We start from the raw sequence: 19262 nt of genomic DNA, 5'->3' as shown, positions 1-19262 counted from the left end.
CAAACCTTTTATTTTTATTATTATTGTACTAAGGGTGGTCGCTGTCGGTTCCTGCACTGCGACCTTTTGGTATATTGTTGTCCCCGGTATGGTCTAAATATCTACCCTTCAAAAACACCTGCATCTTTAACAAAGTTCCGGATATTAGTTCGTGCCTCACAAGAAGAAGAAGGTAAAAGAACTGCAGAGAAAATCCCATCGGCAGTAGAGCTAGTGAATTGTGATGTGAGCAGTTGCATTTTTTGTGAGAAATCGCATAAGGGCTCAAATTGTTTTAAAGCTCAACAGTGGTCGTTGAAGAAGGAGAACAAGATCGTGAGCAAGTGCTTGAGAGTAGGACATGCAGCAGGCAAATGCAGGAATCCAGTTAGTGCGTCGTCCACATGTCGTTCTCATGTGATCGATGTTGCCAATTCATCAAAATGACTAGGTAGGTGCTGAAGGTGCCGTGGCACCGCTCTGAGAGGGCTTAGGAAATGATTGGGTTATAAGGGGACGAGGCTCTTTACACATAAACATTTAAAGACCGCCTGGAATACATTCAAAATCCTCCGACACTCCATTCTGCGGATATTTGCACTGAAAGTTTTGACTTCACCAATAGATGTCTCGTGCTGTCTATTCATGTTGCCTGTGAGAGTACTTTCCTCCGACAAACCGTTTTCGAGATATTCGCTCTTAAAGTTTTGAAATCACCAATGGATATATTTCTTCCAGAAGTCCCAATCGCCCTTCGTGGGTACCCTCTTCGGACAACCCGTTCTGGAGGTATAAGGGAATATATCCGATCGCGATAAGGGGTCGAGAAGGAGGACTATGGTTGGTAGAAATTAATTCCTTCCGTTGAGACCTTTCATTAGAGTACCATGAAGGATAAAAACAGTTCTACTGCCCCCACCCCCTCTAACCCCCTCAGCAGTAGTTGGTATAGAAAACGGTTCCTTTCGTTGAGACCTTTAATAAGACATGAAAGATAAAATTAATTCCTAAAAATAATGCGCAAAAAGACGGCAGTTAAAGTCGAATAGTCTGTTAAAGTCGACTACAGGGTGCAAAACAAATTGACGAGCCTTTAGGATGAATCTCATAATCGGACGATACATATTTCACGCAGTTTTCGTAATTTATATAAACACAAATGCTTGGGCTCGATCTATTATATTTTGAGAAAGTCTAAATGAACGAAATAAATATTTTACTGATAAAGAAAGCGTTCGGTTGGTAGTCAAGCATACCCGTTGACAAAGGTGCAACCTTTGTTAGAAAAAAAAAGACTTGGAATGTGAAATGTAATCTTATATATATATATAAATATATATATATATATATATATATAATTATATATATATATATATATGTAATTATTGAATTGAATACGTAATTTAATATCGCTTTTGTTTATAAGTCACGAAACTTATTGGTCCAATTAATGGGGGCGCAAATGCTGCCGTTGGGTGCATGGTCCGAAGACCGACTTAATTACATTTAACGTTGTCGAAATGATTAATTAAAATTTAGCCTTTGTGAAACTATACGTTCGGCCGTCAATTATTTGTAATTGGAATTGAGTTTGCTAATTACATTGTCAAAGAAAGTTCTACTGGTTTAGGTGGGTTTTGGAATGTTTACTGCCGCTGACAGACCACAGGACATTTGGACCATAATACTAGGCCGCGATTGCGTGGCCAATCGGTGCCGAGTACTGCCATTTATGCGGTGGCTCGTACGTAAATCGGTAAAATGCCATTTGACTATTGTGGTACGCCCGCATTCTTTCTAATTGCAGAGGGAGATTGTTTCTTCCATGACGGTTTTATTGTAAAAGTTTGTGTGGATTGCAAATGAAAAAGAGTTTATTTTCAAAAATTTTAATTACGGATTAAACCTAATTAACAGTTACGATGTCTTTAATTTATCTTGTCTCTGTGCTACTTCAAGTAAAAGAACTGACAGACGACGACCTCTAACATTTTAACTTAACACTCAATGTGCCCTTTCCAGGCCCTCACCTGATCAGACCCAGTTGACGTCCTCGAAGTGTAAAATCCCTCCAGGTCCGCTCTCCTTCTATTGTCTATTGTTCTATGAGCTCTTTCACGGTGTTTGGAATCTTTCCAGTTATGACGATCTCGTCTCGTCCCCATTCATAGTGCGGAGGAGCCCGTCGAACTTCAGACACATCACCCGAAGGACATCCTCTAGTAACTGAGATGAGCTCATATCCGTCGTCCTGGATCTATCTCACTAATTGAATCGAACGTGGTGTTATTAAACGCATCCTCGATATCTAGAAACGCTCCCAAGACTACTCCCCCCTCTCCCAACCTGCAGACATTCCCCTCTCCTGCCTGTAAGCATGTTGTAATAGATGTAGTGGTCTCCACGGTTTTTAGAAGAAACCTCATATTTGGCACGACCCAGACTAGGTAGGTACACAACCCCTACCTTTCTCCAGCTTTCGGGGATATACCCTAAACCCAGGGATGCTCTAAAGAGGTGCAACAAATGTAAGAGCTCCAGGCCCTTATGCAGAAGAATATCTCGCCCTCATTCCTGCACTATTAAATGGGCGCCCATGTCAGAGATCCCTCGGTAACCAGCCGGGCAGCTACTTTTCAGCCGATCAGCCGAGTAGCTCCTTTTGTTAGGTCCGAAGTCCTCAGAGATTCAACCGCGATAGACGTATATCTGCCGCATGAAAGCTCCAGCTTTTTACCTTGGGTCTTTCAAAAGGAGCTTACGAAGTCTTTGAAGGGCCTCCATGAACCTCGCTTAGACCTTCGAATATGCTTCTTATACCTGCGCGGAGCGATCTTGAGATCTTACCAGTCCACAGAAACTTCAGTTCGCATTAAAAAACCAGCGAACCCCTTACGAGCCTCTTAAAGGTCTGAGCTCCACCAAGGTGTTTTCTTCGTTCCTCAGCTTTACACATATGACGCTGTCGCTGGTCGCTTACTAACGCTTCCTCTGCTTTCGGAGAGAGCAAACGTGGTCCTTCCAACCGCTCTACCAGTTTCGCCACATAGCAGTCCCAGATGAAGGTGATTTCCACTCGTGTTCGTGCTGCTCCACGCCACGAGAGGAAGCCCACCATTCAACAGTACTCCATCCATTCAGCCAGCTCCCTGATAGGTGGAGCCTCTTCCGAGTGACATGGAAGATAAGCTCAGCAGACCACCAAGTGCCTGCTCCGTTCTTGCCCATCTTTCCAGCCTTAACCAGGTAGAGACGCACATGGTAGATGATAGACCGTTAAACGGGTCTATATATTTACAGGTACTTTCAGTAATTCCTTTATAAAAGTTTATTTGATCATTCGCCATGTCGTTCCTCCTTGAGGTTGGTGGGTGAAACTAAGTGGTGGTGAATAAGGAGAGCTGTTTATGTCGTGACTCCTGCGCCGGAAGGGTTGGAAGGGGAGGAAATCGTTAAACCTCTATTCGCCATTTCAAGCATGTCAGCAAACATTTTTTATTTAAACTCATTAAATGTTACAATTTCTTCATTCTTTCACAATGCTCAATAAATCTAATTTGACAACTGATCTTTTTTAAAGAGGGGTTCCGTTACAATCATTTGTCGCACAAGTTGTACACGTGCGAATGTCTCTACCTCTTTCTCTCATAGAAGGGCAAAGTGGAATGGCCTGGTAATCGAAAGTGCCCCCCACAATGGCACAATCCCTTACATATTTCGTCACTCCATTCACTACGGAAGAAGAAGAACAGTAGGAGCCGCAAGTATTCATTTCTTACTTACCATTTTCCGAATATGCGAGGCACGTGATCCCAGCATCCGCAGGTGGTTCTTCACATGTAACATGACCAATTCCCGACCCACTTTGGCAGTTCGGGTGGCCGTTTGAGCTGTCGCATTTGTAACATTTCAATTCTGAAGTTTTAAAGCGTTGTAGGTCATTTTAAAAAGTAAGAAAGTACTCACTTTCCGCAACAGCATAAGCGAAGAAGAGAGTAACAAACAGTGTTTTGATGTACATGGTGAAAATACAACTCGATATCTTATCATTTGACACCCATATATACTTATAGTTCCCCAAGAGTTCGGTTAGGTTAATTATAATTGATAATTCAAAGTGCATGGTTCACGCGTGGCGATACACTATCGTTACCAAGGGAACCCCGTTTTAGAGGTTAACTACCGTATTTTGAAAATAAATTGTTCGAGTATCATGATCTTTGTTCATTAACTTTGGATGGTTCCACCTTCCACATCTGCACCTTGTTCATCCAAACATTTATTCTGTAAAATCAACTAAATCTACTAAATGAAAATTTTGGGACTCTAATATCTTTGAAATAATAATTGTAAACACTCTTCAAGACCTTTTACGGGTTTTTAAAAGAGTTCGAGAGCCTTTAAGGGTCGCCAACAATTTCTATGGGCCTTAAAAATCCACGAAGTGTATTGTAAGTTCTTTCTAAAGCGTTTGAGAATCTAGAAAACCCTTTTTAGTTTTGAGAGTCTCCAATTGGATTTTGGTGACTTGTCTCAAAGAGCTTAAAGGTGGTTCTCTGAGCCTTATGAAAACCAAGCAGTTCCCAAGGGTCCCAGATAGAGAGCCTAAGAGAACTGCAAAGAGTCTTAAAGAATCTGCGAGAGCTTTAGCAGTTTTTACACCGTAAAGATATGTATTAATCTTCCAGAAGTCTCCAAGAGGAAGTTAGAACCCTTACCAGACAATTAGTGATTAAAAACGTTTGAGCCGTAGCAATTCAAGACTTTGACACTTTTATAACAATAGCTGACTGGCAGAAAAATGAGCACGTCTTATAAGAATCTGTAATAGTGTCCAAGGGTCATTTAAAACCTATTTCCTTAGCCGAAGCCGCTGAAGCTTTGAAGGGATTTTAAGGGCAAGGGCGCGGTCAAGATTCTCCTATCGTGCTCCAGAGACACCCTGGATGTTTAACAGCATTTCAGGATCTCGTAAGGTAATCAGACGCTTGCAAAAGGTCTAGGTGCCTTGGTTCTTTCAAACCCTTTGAAGGGTTCCAAGAGTGTTAACGAACCGCGAAAATAATAATGAATTACGGAAGGGAGTTTTTTGGTTCTTAGCATTCTAGATTCCTTAAGAGACACTAAAGTGCCGTAACCCATAAGAACCTTAACATTTTTCAAGAAACTTGAGTAACCCTTAAAAGACCGTATCTTTCTTGGGACTTAGAGGGACTTCTAAGAGCCTGAAGTTTTTAACAGTGCCTGTGCGTGGCACTCTACCAGGTGCGTCCCCAGGTGGCGGATAGGGGAAAGGCCTAAGCGAATGAGCGCAAGTGACGCTTATGGAACAGGGACTGGTGGCAACCAAAGAGAGCTACCCCGCCCCGCTCTCGTGTCGTGGACACGAGCTTGCACGGGGTTAAACGGGGCCGAGCTACTCCCGGAGAACCTGGTACTGGAGAGCATAAAAACTCTCCGAGGCTGAAAAAGGTGACGCAGGAACCAGGAGGCGCTAGGCAACTTGACCTTCTATCTGCTGAAGTGGGGCAACCTGGGAGCTCTAAGTAACCAGACAACACACCTACCAAGATTGCGCTGAAAGCTGGTAGGCAAAAGGAACACCGCTCTGATGGCAGCACCTCAAAGTGAAGCATCTCAAACACTGGGGGACCGAAAACGATACCAGAACCTTTAGCGAAGCAGCTACACACTTCAGAATGGCTTTTGTCCGTGAAGACCTGGGGGTGGGGAAGAGGGGACACGGCAATGGTAAGCTTAAGGATCTTCTAACGTCTTAAAAGGACTTTATGAAGTATTGATAAACTTTACTGACCTTTAAGGGTATGTATCTCAAGTCATTACTTGAGGGTTTGAGATTTCTAGGACTCTTTAATATCTTTGAAATAATTTTGAATGCTCTTTAAGACCTTTTACGGGTTTAAGAGTGGGCGAGTGCCTTTAAAAGAGTTCGAGAGCCTTTAAGGGTCGCCAACAATTTCTAAGGGCTTTCAAAATTCGCTAAAGGTGTTTTTTCTAAGGAGTTCGAGAATCTTTAAAACACTTTTTAGTTTTGAGAGCTTCAATTGGGTTCTGGTGACTTGTCTCGAAGAGCTTCTCTGAGTCATATGAAAGCCAAGCAGTTCCCAAGGGTTCCAGGCAGAGACTTTTATAGCCATAGCTGACTGGTAGAAAAATGAGCACGTCTGAAGAATCTGTCATAGTGTCCAAGGGTCATTTAAAATCTTCTTCCTTAGCCGAAGCCGCTGAAGTTTTAAAAAGCTTTGAAGGGTCTTCAAGAGCAGGATTTTAAGGACATGGGCGTGGTCAAGATTCTCCCATCTTGCTCCAGAGACACCTGGGATGTTTAACAGCATTTCAGGATCTCCTAAGGTAACCAGACGCTTGCAAAAGGTCTAGATGCCTTGATTCTTTCAAAGCCTTCGAAGGGTTTCAAGAGTTTTAACGAACCGAGAAAATAATAAAGAATTACGGAAGGGAGTCTTTTGTTTCTTAGCATTCTAGATTTCTTAAGGGACCCTAAAGTCCTGTAACCCCTAAGAACCTTAACTTTTTCCAAGAAACTTGAGTAACCCTTAAAATCCTTATCTTTCTTAGGGCTTAGGGGTTAAACGGGGCCGACATGTTTCCGATGTGCGTCAACCAGGTCGATATACCAAGCACGAACCTGGAGAGCTCCGACAACCTCCGCGAATACCCTAAATCCTGAGGGTCAGGGGGCCGTGTCGAGGAGATGCGTGGTCGAATAGAGGACCCATCCTCAGAGCACTGGGCCCAACTCCGATGTACTACGCCGCCGTACACGGGTGCAGGGGGTTCCGTGCGGGTGCACTCCTGGATCCTTCACAGAGTCGACGCAAATTGAGGGAGGGGGGCTGTTGATCACATGCGCAGACCAGATATCGGCGGACCGGGTGAGTTAGTGAGAAGCTCCATGAGGTGGGGCGAAACTTCGATTAGTCGAGGTGACGAACCTCGCAAACCCTGGATCTCCAGGGGCTCAACTAGAACTGGAGAAGAACTCGAAAATGCTCGACATCCAAAATGCTGAAGTTACAACCAGCACAAATTCCAGAAGGTGCCAGACTCCAAACAGCTTTACAAAAGTGAACAGATGATAGAATCGGTTTCTTGAAGAAAATTGAGGAGGGGTACACAGAGAACGCATTGGAGACCTTTTGCTTCAATCACACGTTCCTGGAACAAAAGCTCTCGCTCAAAATCACGTCGCGAACCAATTACTCTGGAACCATTTCTCAGGATGAACAGAGGAGATTGTGAACCTAACCAAAGTTATGCGGGCAGTGAAGACCTTCCATCCCCAGGGATGAGTAGAACCTTTCCTGCTAGCCTCCATACTATGTATGTTACTAAGGGTAAGTTTCCTCCGGTGCTGTGGTATTTGGTGGTAAACTCCTCAGATCTCAAAATTCTTAATGATTCTTTGGATTCTTGTGAGGTTCCACAATGTTTAAAGTAGTTTTTTTTAATAGTCCCAATACCTATCGCTTCTGGTCTTGAAGGCCATGAACAAAAATCGTGACACTCAAACAATTTATTTTCTAAATTCGGCAGTAAACCTCCAAAGAGGGAGTTCCCTTGGTAACTAACGATACTGTTTCTCCACACTTGAACCACGCACTTTGAATTATCAATTCAAATTAAACTAATCTAGCGCCTACTTCTTGGGGGACTATAAATATGTGTGTCAAATGATAAGATACCAAGTTGTATTTTCACCATGTATCTCAAAACACTATTGGCTACTCTCTTTTTGGTTTATGCTGTTGTGGCAGGTGAGTACTTTCTTACACCAACCTTTTTCAGATGACTCAGAACGCTCTCAAATTTCAGAACTGAAATGTTACAAATGCGACAGCTCAAACGGCCACCCTAACTGCCAAAGTGGGTCGGGACTCGATCATGTTACATGTGAAGAACCACCTGCGGATGCTGGGATCACGTGCCTCGCATATTCGGAAAATCGTAAGTAAGAAATGAATACTTGCGGCTCCTACTGTTCTTCTTCTTCCGTAGTGAATGGAGTGACGAAATATGTAAGAGATTGTGCCATAGAGGGGAGCACTTTCGATTACCAGACCATTCCAGTTTGCTCTTTTATGAGAGAGAAAGGTAGAGACATTCCCACGTGTTCAACTTGTCTAAAAAATCATTGTAATGGAAGCCCTCTATAAAGGCCAGTTGTAGCAATTTGAAGAAATGTAATTTAAATAAACAATTTTTATCTGTCGCATTTTTACCTGTAAATATGATGTTGTGGGTTCATTAAACGGGGGCGGTACTTTACCATGACCGTATCTACCTTATGAGTGGGGGGGGGGTAGTACACAGATGGCCCTTGACGACTTCGGTTCATCAGACTTTTTGAAAAAAGAAATTGATTTTTGTTACACCATGTTATTCTTAGAGGGGGAGATGTTCTGATAGCGAGGGATTTCACTTTGAACTATATCTTGACCTAATACCTTCAGCATCAAGGACACGAACCTTTCCTTTCCAAAACGCATCATTTAGAAATTTGCAAAAAAAAACAAGCGAAATGGTACTCAGATTTTAAGCTGTGACCGGACCGGGAAACAAGTATGACATCTTCAACAGACCGCAACTCGGCCTCGATACTAACAATTACTCACAATATTGACAAAAGGCCTCTACTTTACGCGTCATATGGTATTTAAACAGTTTTCCCTACTTAATTTGTCTAACGATTCATCAACCAATTACAAATCCATAGTAACCAAGCAAACCAATAAAACGGCCTATCCGCCGACGCTTAAATTGGCACATAAACCAAAATTTTCTAGAATTTACGTTTCTACGAAGGTGCTACAATTTTTTACTGAATAAAAACACAACCTTTCAACTTAATCTTTTAAAATAAACGAAAAGCTTAATAAATCAGATTCAAGCTATCACAAATGCATTAACGAACACATTGATAGCGAAAAAAATGAGGTAAAAATTCTTTTTAATTTTAATCAATTCCAAAAAATTCTCTTTTACATTGAAAGAGAACCAGACCTTGACCACAGGATCGATTCGCAAAATTGTTTTACCCAAAATCATTCTGAAACCTTCATTTTCTTGCCTACTTTCTGTCAGTAAATTTTAGTTTCCATCACAGAGGCAGAGCAGACTACGTTTCCTGCCGCTTGTCACTTTACTGGCCGCATTTTTGACACTGTTAAATGTTTATAATGATTCCTGTCATCACTGACAGATTGACATTAATCAAAAGTTCTATATGAAAATTGAAATTTTTTATAAAAATACGATTTCGGATAAAATTAATACAAAACTCGTCAGTAAAATGACATTACTTGACTCGAAAATTAAAGTACTCGGCCCCGTTCAATCTTTCCTCGCCAGTAATGTGTAATTTTCCTTACTTTTATGTAAATAACTATTGTGTTAATTCGTAAATGCTAGCATAGCTATAGCAGCAAAAAGAAGGGACAGATATTGAAGAGGAGATGAGAATTTTCATTTCCTCTACTTTCCTGTCACTTTCTGATCTTTCTCTTCTCGTATTTTTCTTTCTCAGTCTTCTTTTTTTACCTTTTTCTTTCTTTTCGCACTTTCTTTATCGATTTTCTACTGTTATCTCTTTTTCAATTTTATTCCTCTTCCTTACAGCTATTGTATCCTTTTTATAATCCTCATGCACACACATATCTCATAATCATTTAGTCTCTTTCTGATCTTTTTACTTACACTTCTCTTTTCCTTCATGTTTACTGCATTTCTATCCTTTCTGTTTTCACCTTTCTCCTGCTATTCTTCCTCTTTTCTCCGCTTCTCTTCTCATTGCGGCCAACTATGTAGCTTAGTGGTAAAGCATTGGAGTACCTAGCCGGAGGTCTGGTGTTCGAACCTGGGCTGAGGTAATAATTTTTTATCTGTGACAGAGATGAGAATTTCTGTAGCTCGATTTCAAGCATTCCGCCGGCCAGTCCGAATGAGGTTTTCCTGCAGTTTTCCTAATTCGTAAGATCTTTTTCTCCGCTAATGATCTACTGATTTTCCTTTTCGCTTGTACTTCCTTAGCTTCTGTCTCATTATCTTTTTCTGCGCCAATTTCTGCTTTTCCTACTCCTACTCTTATAATACTTCTACTACTCTTCATTGAAATTCTCTCTTCCCTAATCTCCTGTTATCCGCCTACTTTCATCTTTTGTATTTCGATGCCCCTAATTCTTCTCGCAAATCCTCCACTATCATCCATTTTTCGTGTTATTCATTCTTCTTACTTTCATTAAAACCACGCCCATCGAATTGTATGAGAGAATTCATGTTCTCCTAATAGATTTCACTTGATGCTTAAAAATTTGGAGCCCTAGATTTGGAAGAAGATTTCATTATCCTCGCCCCCCGATCAAAGACTAGTATTCAAACAGTCCAAATCGCTCATTATTATTAGGTTAAATACGTATCAAACTGCAAATATATGAATTGCAACCTTGATGGTATCCCCCTCTGTATGTTGTCGTAAGGTGATGAAAATCATGACCTGTTCCCATTGGATAGTTGTGGTAATATTAGAGTTTACTTCTTTATTCCTCTGGCTGAGCAAAACCAAATTGGAGCTTTATCTTCCCAAAACGGCATGAGCTGAGGACAATAGTTCCAACTTCGATTTTTGCTCCTCAGGTAAGATTTTATTTAAAAACAGTTTATAAATTTACACTGTTATACAAAATGAGCTGAATTACATATCTTAAATTTCTAGAGATAATTTAAAGGGAAGCTGTCCATGAACTAAGAATGATCCCCAAAACTATGTATCAATCATCCCGGAAGCGTGGTCTCTCTTGGCAGATAAATCGGACCCTATTCTCTCGACGTCTGGCAACTGAGCGTTCTATGAATGATGTGCCGATGAAGTAATTTGGAAAGCCTTTTTAGATTATTAGCCGTATTGGAATCCATTTACATAACAAAACAAAGCTAAAAGCAAACTCTTGCTGCTGTCGTTTATGCTCAAATCGACTTCATTTTTCATTGTTTGACTTTTGAAGAGAACCAATGACGCTTAATATCTATTCCCTTGCAAATCGTCGAAATCGAGACGATAAGCATTTAGTTTAACTGAAAAAAATTGGATCTCTTAAATTCGTTAACAATTCTATAATATTCTAATGTGAAAGCTGCGGAAATGGTTTACCTTCTGTAAAAAAATACCACCCAAGCACGTTTCTCGTTCACAAATTCCTTGCACTAGAGCGGCAGGATCGTAGGTAGATGCAATTAAAGCGGAATTCGTGAGCAAACACCTTCACTGTTGTATGTTTACCTAATACCAGTTCCGTTCTTAAACATCGTTCCACCGGGAAAACAGAAAAGGATGAGGGCTTAGTTGGAAGATAAACATTATTTCATGTTTTATCTTATCTAATATCGAGTCTTTTATTTAAAGTTGTGCGCGGTTACAAGATCTTTCAGACGACACGACACCAATTTGAAAACAATCGGACCAAAACTGTAGAACTGTAAAAGAAAAAAAAAATTAAAAAATCACCACTTTAGTATACACTGCTCGGTGATGGCGCTCTGATGTCGTCTCGCCAACAAATACATTCTAGAATTTAATGTGTAATGCGAGTTCCTTCTTTAAGAACGTTTTACCAGGAGCGCAGACCGTGCATTAGGGTGCTAGTTAGGTTAGGTCAGAAATCTTGTATCAGGAGAATATAATGTGCGAAGAGATTGAAGGTTAGAATACAATATTAGTGAGGTTAGGTTAGAGTGATAGTTAGGTTAGGTCAAATTCCACCCTAACCTAACCTCATTAACATTTTTATCCTATACCTTCAATCTCCTTGCACATTATACTCTCCTGATATAAGATTTCGGACCTAACATAACTATCACCCTAACCTAACCTCACTAATATTTTATTCTAACCTTCAATCTCCTGGTACATTATATTCTCCTGATACAAGATTTCTGATCTAACCTAACTATCACTCTAACCTAACCTCACTAACATTTTATTCTAACCTTCAATCTCCTCGCACATTATACCCTCCTGATACAAGATTTCTGAACTAATCTAACTATCACTCTAACCTAACCTCACTAACATTTTATTCTAACCTTCAATCTCCTCGCACATTATATTCTCCTGATACAAGATTTCTGACCTAACCTAACTATCACTCTAACCTAACCTCACCAACATTTTATTCTAACCTTCAATCTCCTCGCACATTATATTCTCCTGATACAAGATTTCTGACCTAATCTAACTAACACTCTAACCTAACCTCACTAATAGTTTATTCTAACCAGGATTCTAACCTTCAATCTCCTTCCACTTTATATTCTCCTGATACAAGCTTTGTAAAAGTTTAAGACGAAGTAAGGCGTTGAAATATTTCTGTGCGAGCTGGGTTTACATCGTGATTCGTGAGCACAGTGTCGCTTAAATAGGTGATGGACGAGTATGGTACGGCCTCGGTGAACCATTTGTTGAGCCCCTTATTGACCCCCTAAGCTTTGAAATTACTTCGACGGAATTAAACGGGCTCAAGGTACAGAATGCTCAGTAGAAGAGGACAGTGTGTGTGAATGTGTCTATCACTTGGGACGGTCTTCTCTTAGACGCTTTCTAAAGGCTTTGTGACCACGCCCTAATCTTGTAGGAGCCTTCTAATGCTTTGTGGCCACACCCTCCCCACTTAGGCACTTTCAGATGGTTTTAGAGCCACGCCCTCTTTTTTTATACGCCTTTTATAGCTTTTTTGATTACGCCTTTTCTTTAGACGTCTCGTAAAGCATTTCTAGCCACGCCCTTTTAAACTTTTCTGGCCACGCCCTTTTCACTTAGGCGTCTACTAAAGCTTTTTTGGCTACGCCTCCTCAAGGTTTTATGGCCACGCGCTCTCCACTTAGTCGCTTTCAAAAGCTTTTACAGTCACGCCCTCTTCCTTTAGGCGTATTCTAAAGCTTTACCGGCTACGCCCTCTTCCCTTAGGCGTTTTCTAAAGCTTTTTTGGCTGCGCCCTCCTTCTTAGACGCATCGTAAAGCCTTTCTAGCCACGCCCTTTTTTCTTAGGCGCCTTCTAAAGCTCTTCTGGTCACGCTGTCTAAAGATTTTAGATCCCCGCCCTTTCCTCTTAAACGGCATCGAAAGCTTTTACAGCAACGCCCCTTTCCCTTAGCCGTCTTCTAGGATTTTTCCGGTCACGGCCTCTTGTCTTAGGCGCTTTTAAGCCACGCCCCTTTCTTAGACACTCCAGCCCTTTTATAGCCACGCCCATTTTCTTAGACGCTTTCTAATGACTTGACGAGGTCTGTTCCAATCACCCACAAACATATTTCAAAGCCAAATTTCGGTTTAAATATTTCAAATTTTGTATCAGGAGCATATAATGTTCGAGGAGGTCTTTCTGCTTTTATTACACGAACCATCAGTTATGATGTCTGATGCGGGTGCCTGATACCTGATGCCTGATGCCTGATGCCTGACGCCTGATGCCTGATGTCTGATGTGAGCTACGGTAAACATGTTCTTGGAAGTGAATTACGAATTTCACCCATAAAAATGAAGAGAAAAGTACGATGGCAATTTTGGGTTCACAGGTCCATCATAACTTTGATTCATATCTAAAATTCATCTTCACCATACAACAAATCTCTGGTACATTTTCTGTCCAAAATATCCTCTAGCCTCTGAATGCTAAATAAAATGTTAACCCAACTAAAGGTATGGTACCACCGAAATTAAATGCAAGAATCCAATCAAAAAAGCAAAATATCCAATATCCATTGCTTGGATGCGATTCTTATTTATAAATGTAATATCAGTTCATGCAAATAATTCTCATAGGTCGACTCCTTTAGGAATATCAAAATTACCTCAAACCAAAATTAATACGCAAATTCCAAGAAATAATCGAGTTTGACTGAAAAATTTAAAATAACGTAGATACTATATTCCCCTATTTCCTGCCGAATGCCGTTGTATACAAATTTGATTTATCCCACAAGGTCAACTTAGAATGAATTAGAACGATGGAAAAATTCACGCACAAACAGTAGATGTGATCGCTCACGTGACCGAATTATTAGAGCACCGTGTCCGGTTTCCGAAAATAAATTTCTTCTTATCGCTGGTCATCGCCAGACATACTTTCGTTCACGTTCGCTACGAAGCCGTGCATGTGTAAATTTTCCTATTCTGAACAAAATACAAATTTGTGTATTTTTCGTGAGTTTCTCCTTAAAAGTGAGCAGTATTCGTGTAACAGACGCTCAAGGAAGCTCTCCTAATACAACATTTTCTGTTTGAAAATTGAGGAATTAAAACCACAAGCTTGGAAGATTGTAGATTTTTAATGAGCACAACTTCCTTTCAAAGATGTTGTACTTCTAAGTATTATGTTCTCCTGATGCGGAGGTTTCTGTACCACAATCGTCTCCTGGAGATAACCTCTTCTTAAAAGTCAATGTACTTATCAGGAACACAGAAAGGTAATTAATTGAGACGCACTTTTTTTGTGTTTCTCCAGGATTCCCTGCAAATTTTGTTGTGTGTTTCTGGGTACGTTGTTCTGAAGAGAGGCGAGGAGGTCATACAACGTTTACTGTACAATGACCGTCTAAGATCGGAGTAAAGGTTTTGCAAAACAAAAACAAGTTACGACGTATTTGGTCAAGGTGCCGCATTGTGAAATTCTTTTTAAGCAATTTCCCTAATCGCTTTGATTGCCGAGAGGTTATCACTATGAGGAGCAGGCTTCTTGGTGTCGTTCGACAACAACAGCAGTGTGTGATCGGTCTTCGTGTTTTGTGGACATGAAAACGTTACTTTTTCTTTTAATCGCGTCTGCTGTGCCTTTATTGGCAACTGCTGAAGATGATGAAAATCGGGCGGTGGTGACTATCAGTCATAAAACACTGAACGATTTGCAGCAGATCAGTGAGTCGGCTACTCATCTTAAATTTCACGATTGCACTTTTCCGAATCTCGATGAGACCTTCTTCCAAAAATTCAAGGCGCTGCAGGATGTGACATTCAACGAGTGCAAACTTGGATTAATTCACATTAAGACTTTCGCGAATCATCCCGCGTTACACAGCGTCACATTCATGAGGTGCGAAATTGACGACCTGCCGCCTGCGCTCTTCGGAAACCTCCCATCGCTGTTCCAGTTGCAGCTGATTGGAAACAAAAACAAAAACCTGGCGCACCTACAGAAGGGCATGTTCGAACAAACCTCGCTTAAGTACCTGGTGCTTCCCAGCAACGAAATCGAAACTCTCGACTCGAAGTCCTTCCTCGGCCTGAGCCAGGTGAGCAATCTGAATTTGGCCAAGAACCGCATCATGGAGCTGCCTGAGGGAGTCCTCGATGGTCTGACCAAACTGAACTGGCTCTACTTGGACAACAATCACCTGAAGAGCCTCCCCGAGCACGTCTTCGCCGCCTTAAAGGACCTGACCATACTGAATTTGGCCGACAATCGTCTGGCGAAGCTACCCGAAGAGATTTTTAGGCAGCAAACTCACATGGAGTGGCTCGCGCTGGGTAGCAACAAAATTGTCGAGTTACCCCCGACAATCTTCAAAGGTCTCAACAGTTTAGCCCTCTTGGAGTTGGATGACAACAACATACGCTCTCTGGACGTCGGTATCTTCAAGGACTGCCCCAAGCTCTACAGGGTTACGCTGGCAGACAATGAAATCGGCGAAATCCCCAACGGCCTCTTCGCCGGACTGAACGGAATGATCTACCTATCTTTGTCCGACAACGTAATCGGCGCGATCGGTGGGAAGGCCTTTGACGATTTGACATCGCTGCAGGAGCTGAAGCTGTCCAAGAACCACTTGGAATCGCTGCACGAGGACATCTTCCGCAGCCTCAAGCAGTTGGCGTACCTGCACTTGGAAAAGAATAAAATTACTAAACTGCCCGATGGGGTATTTTCGAGTTTGGGGGAGTTGCAAGCACTTCATCTCGACCATAATGCCGTGAGCGAAGTTAGTGCGAATACGTTCAGTGGTTTAAGTAAGTTGCTCAGGCTGAAAATGGGCTTCAACAAGCTGGAGAAGTTAGAAAAGGGCACCTTCGCTGATGTACACGTCTTGCTCGAACTGGACTTGAGGAACAACTCCATCGGTACGCTGGAAGAGGGGTGCTTCAACGGACTGGGAAACGTGCGCGGGATCAACTTAGATGGGAACCATCTGCGTGTGCTCCCCAAGGATGCCTTTGTCGCGACTAGAAGACTGTCCGAACTGTCCTTCAAAGGGAACGCCATTGAAGAACTGCCCCAGGGCATCTTCGACAACCTCGAAGTGCTGGAACGGCTCTTCCTAAACAACAACAACATTAAAAACATAAACGCGGACCTCTTCCGAAACTGCAAGCACCTTTACAACCTCGACCTGAGCTACAACCAGATCAAGTCGCTGGATTCCAATTTCCTGGACACCCTGTACAAGCTGAAGGTGTTGGAGCTCGAAGGCAACCCTCTAGTCACAATCGGCCCTCCAGTCTTGCACCAGCCGCAGCTTCGCTCCATTGGCTTGGCGTACACGCAAATCGACGATTGGAAAATCCTCGACGCCCTCCTCGACCTCGAGAAGATATCACTGGCCGGCACCAAGTTCGACAAAATCCACATGATTACAGTCGGCCGTCGCATGTACAGCAAGGAGCGCAAATACTGGAAGTTAACAGCCTATTAGTTTCTCTATCTAGTGACCTTTCAATAAAATATCTCATCCGACCTAGTTTTGTTTTAACCCACTCCCTAAATCACACCCCCTGTCAGGTTGTGCGTTGAGCTGGAAGATTTACCGATTTAACCCGTCCCCCAAATAAATTCGTAACTTTAGGGAATACTTTTTATTGATTTCTCGCCCTTTGAATATTTTGCCGATACCCGGCGATTATTATTGTTACGCAACGTAATGAGGAAAACAACTTTCGAATGTTTACAAACGACGCGAAGGGTTACGACACAGTGTCAAAATGTTGCCCTAGAAACAAGGGCTATCAGTAATCAATACCAAAGGTTCTCTCGCAACATAATTTTAATCTCTCTCGCTTACGCAACGATAATATACAAGTGACAGAGACGCATTGCGTTAAAGCAAAGGTTAGGTACCTTGCTGAAGCGATATCTAAATGAAGCATTATGATACACGCATATTTTGCATATACAGTCCTGATTCATAAGTTCAAAGAACTTTCTAGCACAAAACTGAGAGCATTCCAGGTCCTTTCTAAGAACCGTCCATCCATGGAAGAGCCCATCAGTTCAAAAGAGTTCGAGTATCCTCTGGGGTTTCTGTACACACCTGAGTATGACTACCAAGGATATTCTGGTCGCTTTCCAACCCTTTCAAAACTAGTCCAGCTTTGGAAGCATTCATAAGTTAAATTTTATAAAATATTTCAGGACTGGTCCAACTTTTGAAAGATCCATAAAAGGTGAATTGCGTAGGTTCAAAGAAGTTCAAGGTTTTCTTACCTTCTTATCTTCTCGCCTTCTCACCTTCTCACCTTCTCACCTTCTCACCTCTTACCTTCTTACCTTCTTACCTTCTTACCTTCTTACCGTCTTACCTTCTTACCTTCTTACCTTCTTACCTTCTTACTTTCTTACCTTCTTACCTTCTTACCTTCTTACCTTCTTACCTTCTTACCGTCTTACATTCTTACCTTCTTACCTTCTTACCTTCTTACCTTCTTACCTTCTTACCTTCTTACCTTCTTACCTTCTTACCTTCTTACCTTCTTACCTTCTTACCTTCTTACCTTCAACCTTCTTACCTTCTTACCTTCTTACCTCCAAAACCATCCATAAAGGTAAAGAAGACCTCCTCACCTTTCTTGCGCAACGCTGCATATGCACCTTTCAGAGCGTTTTCCAAAGCATTCAAGATTGGTCCAACTATGGATAAGTTCGTAAGTTCAACCAAGTTCAAGGTTTTGCTGGCCTTTCTAGCAAATTATGCCCCTTGCAGAGTATTTTCCAGGACTCTGAAAAAAAACCATAACTTCGAGGTTTTCCCGAGAATTATAGTCTAGGCCCTTTTCAGTGCATTTCAGGCGCTTCCCCAACCTTTCAAAAGTATTCGATGCCCCGACAATGAGGAAAAATGCAAAGCTTTTTCTGAGCTTCTTAGCACTCTATGCCCTATCCCGGGTGCTCTAGGGGTTTTCCAAAATTTTCTAGTGGAGTCCAGCTCTGAAAGTGTTCATATGGTCAAAAAAGTTCAAGGTTTCTTAGAGCTTTTTAACAAAAAAATTGTCTATCAGGTACTTTAAAAAACTGAACGCTGATACAGCTTCGAAAGGATCCATAAAGTTCATAGTAGAAGTTCTGGAAAAACACTGTATATGCTCCTTACAAAGCATTTCAGGCTCTTTGCAACTTTTGCGAGGCTGAATAGACATAAATTCAAAGTGCTTTTACCGTAGCTTCGTTGCACAAAGCTGTCTATGTGCTTTTTGGTGCATTCTAAGCGGTTTTCAAAAGTTTTACAGGTGGACTGTGGAAGGTCCACTGTTTATGCCCTTTTTAGGGGTCCGTTAACTTGGCCCCCCCACTGAGAGATTTGATAGTCGTATTATTTTGAAATGAATGCGCTCGTTATGCGCTCATATGTGCCACCGATAATAACTCTTGCGCCATTATAGTTTTTTAGAAATCCGAAAAAACATTTGGGGGTGGGCCAAGTGAACGTAGCCCCCCCCCCCAGTACGTATTTTGTCCCTTGTAACTAGGTCACCTGATACATTTGGTTATGCGCTCAATTGCGCCACTTGAATTAAAGCTAGCGCCATTACGGTTAAGCCGTGACAAATTTTCAAAAAGTGGGGGGGCAACTTAACGTTTTTAAAAGTTACTTTTTTTTAACATCTTTTCATACGAAATTGTACTCTCAGGTATGCGCTGAAATGCGCCGTAAAAACATATCTTTGCGCCATTATTGTTTTTGGTTATCCTTAAATATATTTGGGAGGGGGGGGGCAAGTGAACGGAATCCCCCATAACGCATTTTGCTACCGGTATTTGTGCCACTTGATACATCTGGTTATGAGCTCAATTGCGCCACTTGAATTAAAGCTAGCGCCATTACGGTTAAGCCATAACAAATTTTTAAAAAGTGGGGAGGCCAACTTAACGTTTTTAAAAGTGACTTTTTTTTAACATCTTTTATACGAAATTGTACTCTCAGGTATGCGCTGAAATGCGCCGTAAAAAGATATCTTTGCGCCATTATTGTTTTTTTGGTTATCCTTA

At 41.6% G+C, this 19262-nt stretch overlaps 3 protein-coding genes across 3 annotated transcripts; 2 read left to right on the top strand and 1 right to left on the bottom strand.

The window, feature by feature from the left end:
• Positions 1-3442: 3442 nt before the first annotated feature.
• On the bottom strand, positions 3443-4103 carry LOC116161841. Its single transcript, XM_031475314.1, has 3 exons — positions 3946-4103; positions 3763-3894; positions 3443-3711 (listed from the first exon to the last, which is right to left on the bottom strand). The coding sequence occupies exons 1-3, from the start codon at positions 4100-4102 to the stop codon at positions 3554-3556; spliced, it is 447 nt and encodes a 148-aa protein (XP_031331174.1). The 5' UTR covers position 4103; the 3' UTR covers positions 3443-3553.
• Positions 4104-7678: 3575 nt separating this feature from the next.
• Positions 7679-8226, top strand: LOC116160998. Its single transcript, XM_031474167.1, has 3 exons — positions 7679-7775; positions 7834-7965; positions 8017-8226. The coding sequence occupies exons 1-3, from the start codon at positions 7721-7723 to the stop codon at positions 8172-8174; spliced, it is 345 nt and encodes a 114-aa protein (XP_031330027.1). The 5' UTR covers positions 7679-7720; the 3' UTR covers positions 8175-8226.
• A 6516-nt stretch (positions 8227-14742) lies between these two features.
• LOC116161306 (insulin-like growth factor-binding protein complex acid labile subunit) lies at positions 14743-16737 on the top strand. Its single transcript, XM_031474620.1, has one exon. It carries the CDS (start codon positions 14800-14802, stop codon positions 16693-16695), a length of 1896 nt encoding a protein of 631 aa, XP_031330480.1. The 5' UTR covers positions 14743-14799; the 3' UTR covers positions 16696-16737.
• Positions 16738-19262: the final 2525 nt, after the last annotated feature.

The sequence above is a fragment of the Photinus pyralis genome, unplaced genomic scaffold (assembly GCF_008802855.1).
Source record: "Photinus pyralis isolate 1611_PpyrPB1 unplaced genomic scaffold, Ppyr1.3 Ppyr1.4_LG10, whole genome shotgun sequence".
In the NCBI taxonomy this organism is placed as follows: domain Eukaryota; kingdom Metazoa; phylum Arthropoda; class Insecta; order Coleoptera; family Lampyridae; genus Photinus; species Photinus pyralis.
This window is presented reverse-complemented; position numbering and strand designations above follow the sequence as displayed.

What these genes read in the sequence shown, in the direction of transcription:
- LOC116161841 (XM_031475314.1), bottom strand. Translation starts at nt 4,102, where the DNA reads ATGCACTTTGAATTATCAATTATAATTAACCTAACCGAACTCTTGGGG. An exon ending in CGCTTATGCTGTTGCGGAAA is followed by an intron (nt 3,895 to 3,945) that starts GTGAGTACTTTC and finishes TTAAAACTTCAG; the next exon opens with AATTGAAATGTTACAAATGC. An exon ending in CCTCGCATATTCGGAAAATG is followed by an intron (nt 3,712 to 3,762) that starts GTAAGTAAGAAA and finishes CTTCTTCCGTAG; the next exon opens with TGAATGGAGTGACGAAATAT.
- LOC116160998 (XM_031474167.1), top strand. Translation starts at nt 7,721, where the DNA reads ATGTATCTCAAAACACTATTGGCTACTCTCTTTTTGGTTTATGCTGTT. An exon ending in GGTTTATGCTGTTGTGGCAG is followed by an intron (nt 7,776 to 7,833) that starts GTGAGTACTTTC and finishes CTCAAATTTCAG; the next exon opens with AACTGAAATGTTACAAATGC. An exon ending in CCTCGCATATTCGGAAAATC is followed by an intron (nt 7,966 to 8,016) that starts GTAAGTAAGAAA and finishes CTTCTTCCGTAG; the next exon opens with TGAATGGAGTGACGAAATAT.
- LOC116161306 (XM_031474620.1), top strand. Translation starts at nt 14,800, where the DNA reads ATGAAAACGTTACTTTTTCTTTTAATCGCGTCTGCTGTGCCTTTATTG.